At 47.1% G+C, this 4,134-nt stretch overlaps 1 protein-coding gene across 2 annotated transcripts in view; it reads right to left on the bottom strand.

Annotated features, from left to right (window-relative positions):
• The window catches only part of LOC137433870 (protein tweety homolog 1), a 58,632-nt gene extending 54,822 nt beyond the window's left edge, over positions 1 to 3,810 (bottom strand). The window contains exon 1 of one of the 2 annotated variants that reach the window (XR_013624797.1): positions 2,965 to 3,300. Coding sequence is in view for 1 of the 2 variants with exons in the window: in XM_068126290.2 (XP_067982391.1) it covers positions 2,965 to 3,090 (126 nt within the window). In the remaining variant the exon portion in view is untranslated. Of the gene's footprint in view, positions 1 to 2,964 lie in introns of both variants that reach the window. The other variant, XM_068126290.2, reaches the window with a different exon arrangement.
• Between the last annotated feature and the right edge of the window lie 324 nt (positions 3,811 to 4,134).

Here is a 4,134-nt window from a genome sequence, read left to right on the forward strand (position 1 = left end):
ATTCGTTTTTATTAGTTGTAAAACATAATGCCCAATTATTCAATTAGCGCCAACGTATTTTGGCTGTTTGCAATTTAATCGCAAGGCAAAGTAGAAAGAGAAGAGGGAAAAAAAGAAAAGCCTTGCCTTGCTGCAAACAGCTGCTGCAAACAACAACAACATGGAAGGCTGCACTGTCCGGAAGTTGGCATATCGCAGTTACGATTATTTTAGTGTTAATGGCCAATTATTCAATTAGCGCCAACGTATTTTGGCTGTTTGCAATTTAATCGCAAGGAAAAGTAGAAAGAGAAGAGGGAAAAAAAGAAAAGCCTTGCATTAACGCATTAACGCTTGCATTGCATTAACGGTTCGGCACACGTGATAGCTCGCTGCTCTCTGATTGGTTGAAGCGTTTTTTGGACATAGCTCGGTAGGTACTTGTCCGATTAATTACAAACCTTGAAAAGGCACATCCTCGGGTCCCCAGCAATATACCTGGCAAGTTTCAAGTATATCGGACCCGTGGTTGTCGAGAAACAGCGGTCACAGACACACAGACAGACACACAGAGATTGCTGGAATTATAGATAGATGTGTGAGAATAGTCCTTTTCCTGTGTTAGTTTTGCGTTGAGTAGAATGAGAGTAGATCCTTCATTGCCTTATGCCGCCTCTATTGCCTGATGCCGCCTTATGCCTCCTTATGCCGCCAATTAACACGAGGCAGGCCTGGCAAATCGAGGCAAGACCGAATGAGGGCGGCGAAGAAGCTGACGGTAAGCGCGAGCCAATCAGGGCTCAAAGGGAGTGGCTGCGGCACTGCGTCACAGGACGTGGTTGGAACATTTGAGAGGGCTAAGGGGGTTGTCCATATAACCCGTTGCGCGAAGCCCCTGACGGGAGTTATGAGTTTGGGGTTTTGATGAGAGTTAAGAGTTCTGAGAAAAGACGCGCATGAACCCAGCTATAAGCACTCGTACCAAATTGGCTGCTCGGTTGAGCTTGAGGCAGAGCCTCTATTGGATTACGCGAGTGATAGCGCGCTGGTAACTAAACGCGCTGTGGAAAACCGCCAAGCCGGCGAGAGACCTTTCCCTCCTGCCTCATCTGCCCTTTGTTCGAGAGACGCGCTTGAAGGATCCCTTCCACCGCCTGCTTGCCTTCATCGCGGGACGTGCTGTGTCCTGCTGGTGGATGGAGAGCCACGCCGGGCGGGGCCGTTCCTGGACGACCAAGGCAGCGCGTGAACATCATCCTGCCTGCATTTCCCCTTTGTGAGTGTGATCGGGCCCGTGTCTGGGGTTAACACAAGACTGCTTAAGACTGCCCTGTCTCTCTTCTTCTACCTAATCATTGTACATATAAGTGTAAATAATAATTAAACCTGTTATTTCTTTGATTCGACCGTCTCGTCCCTTCCATCATTGACTAAGCGTGGTACGAATAGAACCGCTCGAATCGGGTTCCAATACTAACGGTAACTGCACGGACCACGTGGTACGCAATCCGCTCGGTGTACCCAAATTACACGTGGCTCGTGCGAGGCTGGATTCCCCGCTTCTGCGGCGGCGCAGGTATTTAGGTACGTGCGAGACTTGTCCCGAAACCCTACCTTGCGTTTGCCCGGGAGGGGCGTTTCAAGTCTCGGTTACGCCGACCCAGAAAGAACAAGAGGCTTAATCTCCCCTTGGTAAGGGTAGGAAGGGCGGCGGAAAACCGTAACAATATATACACACATACACACATACACACCAAATAAAGACAGATTTGTACAAAACTAGAGACACAAACAGGGTGTGTAACGTTAGCAAACACCTTGCTCTCGCTTGCCATGTGGCTTGCTTCATTTAAAGGTGTGCCCCCCCCCCCCCCTTCCGGTTGACCCCCTAGGACTCCAATAATTCTAATGCTGCGAACAGTTCAATACATCTTTGGTCATGAGGGTTGTAGTCAAGTTTTAACAAAATTGTGTGTGTAGTTTTGGAGAAGAGGGCAAATACCTACTTTAGGGGGGGGGGCTCAGATCCCCCGTTCACTGCCTTAAACCAGATTCTTTTTAATGTCGTTAACAAACTTTGGGTACATCACAGGTGATAAAGATTGTGGCCAAGTTTCATCAAAATTGTGTGTGTCGTTTCTGAAAAGAAAGCAAAAACCTATTTTGGGGGGGAGGAGGTGGTCAAACATGGACCCACTTTGACCCCCGGTTGACCCCCCTTAGACTCTGAGTTTGTTAATGCCGTAAACAAACTTGATTTGTAACACACCAAATATAATTTGTGCAAAGTTTGGTCACAGTCCCATCAGCAGTTTCAGAGAAGTTGCTGCAAGTGTTTACAGATGGACAGACGGACAGACCATCCCAGGTGAGCTAAAAAAATGGTGCGCCAGGAGGAGCCTCATACCAAGCTTATCTATGGACCCTACCATTGTACATTTTGGAGAGGGGGGTTTCATGTTTGTAGATCTTAAAGAGTTTGGATGAAAGTAGAGTAAAAAAGAAAAAAGAAAAAGTATGAAATGCACATTTTTAATGAATATATAACAAGGATTATGCCTCTGAACATTTCATTGGTTGTAATGTCGTTTTGAATCAGACTACAGCGGCCATTATTGATAACACAACAAAGCATCTTTCATCGTTTGCTCCACTTGCCGAGCGGCTTGCAAAGCGGTCGATACGGAACGTTTGGCTTGGAAAGCGATCGCAAGCTGTTTGTGAAAGGAACACACCTCTGGTAGAAAAGTAAACTTTGTACAAATGACTCAAAGTTAACATTGCACTCAGAAATAACCAGGTAAGGAGGGGGAAAGGAGGAAACAATGGAAAACAGGTGGTGGATGTTATTATTGCAATAATATTATAGGATGACCATCTGACGTCATATCGTGCTATCGTGCTATCGTGCTCACAGGTGAACTGTAATAATAATGTAACCCTAGCTCAGGCGGAGAAATGGTGAACAGTTACATTTGGTCGCACCTGCTGGTATACGTCGTCCTGAGGAGCGAAGGTGTTCGAGATGAAGTTGAAACGAAACGAAAGGTGCGGGAATCCGTGAAGCCAGGAAACCCACCAGGGCGTCACATACTCACTCGAAGAGATCATGACGTCACGTTCGCAACGGCCGTGCAGCTCAGAGTTTAAAATCCAAACTTTAAATGGAGGTACGCCAGGAGCGCTTCCTCTCAGTAATAAAGAACAACCCGTTGTCGAACAACCACACGAGTCGGCTCATGAGTAATGGACTGAATCACTTCCTTGTGGCTTGTTCCCTTCCCTTCAAACAGCACGCTTGACCACGCCCCTCGTCACCCCGGTATAAACACGCCCATCGTGTATCGCACGTCGCCTCATGGAGTCCACCTATACACCGCCCAAAACGGTTTTCCGTACACTCATGGTATATGTAGTAAACAATCTAATTTGAGTTCATTCATTCAGTTAATTTACTATTACAAGTAATAACAGAGACGTATAGCCAGCTCTCATGAAAACAATCAAAGAGGGTAAGGCGGGGTGTGGCTCATCCATGATGCATTGGTAACACTGCGGGCAGAGACAATCTTTTCGAACAAGATATTAAACCAGAAATAATCACAGAATAAACGGTTGATAATGAACGTCTGGCTTGACAAGCGATAACAAGCTGATTCGTAATGAAACACACTGCAAACATATATTCCGTTAGAAGCCAATCGTTCCGTATCACCCGCTTGTCAAGCCGCTCGGCGAGTGGAGCAAGCGATTAAGACGAAGACAGGAGAGATGTTTCGATCGTGATGTTATTGGCGCTGAGGAAGCGCCTTTAGCGATTGACTTCCAGCCAGTGTAACGCTAATTCCTGTCACAGGAATTCTGAGATCATATAAGTGGGCGTGGCAGTTCCTGATTGGTTCGTGTTGGGGAACGCCTTCTCGCTGCCGACGTGACGTAAATTCGCGCACGCGCACTGGTGATTGGCGCTGAGGAAGCGCCTTTAGCGATTGACTTCCAGCCAGTGTAACGCTAATTCCTGTCACAGAAATTCTGAGATCATATAAGTGGGCGTGGCAGTTCCTGATTGGTTCGTGTTGGGGAACGCCTTCTCGCTACCGACGTGACGTAAATTCGCGCACGCGCACTGGTGAAGCTTACTCGATCTTACTCGAT

Source organism: Myxine glutinosa, chromosome 10 (assembly GCF_964187855.1).
Source record: "Myxine glutinosa chromosome 10, kmMyxGlut1.1, whole genome shotgun sequence".
Lineage (NCBI taxonomy): Eukaryota > Metazoa > Chordata > Myxini > Myxiniformes > Myxinidae > Myxine > Myxine glutinosa.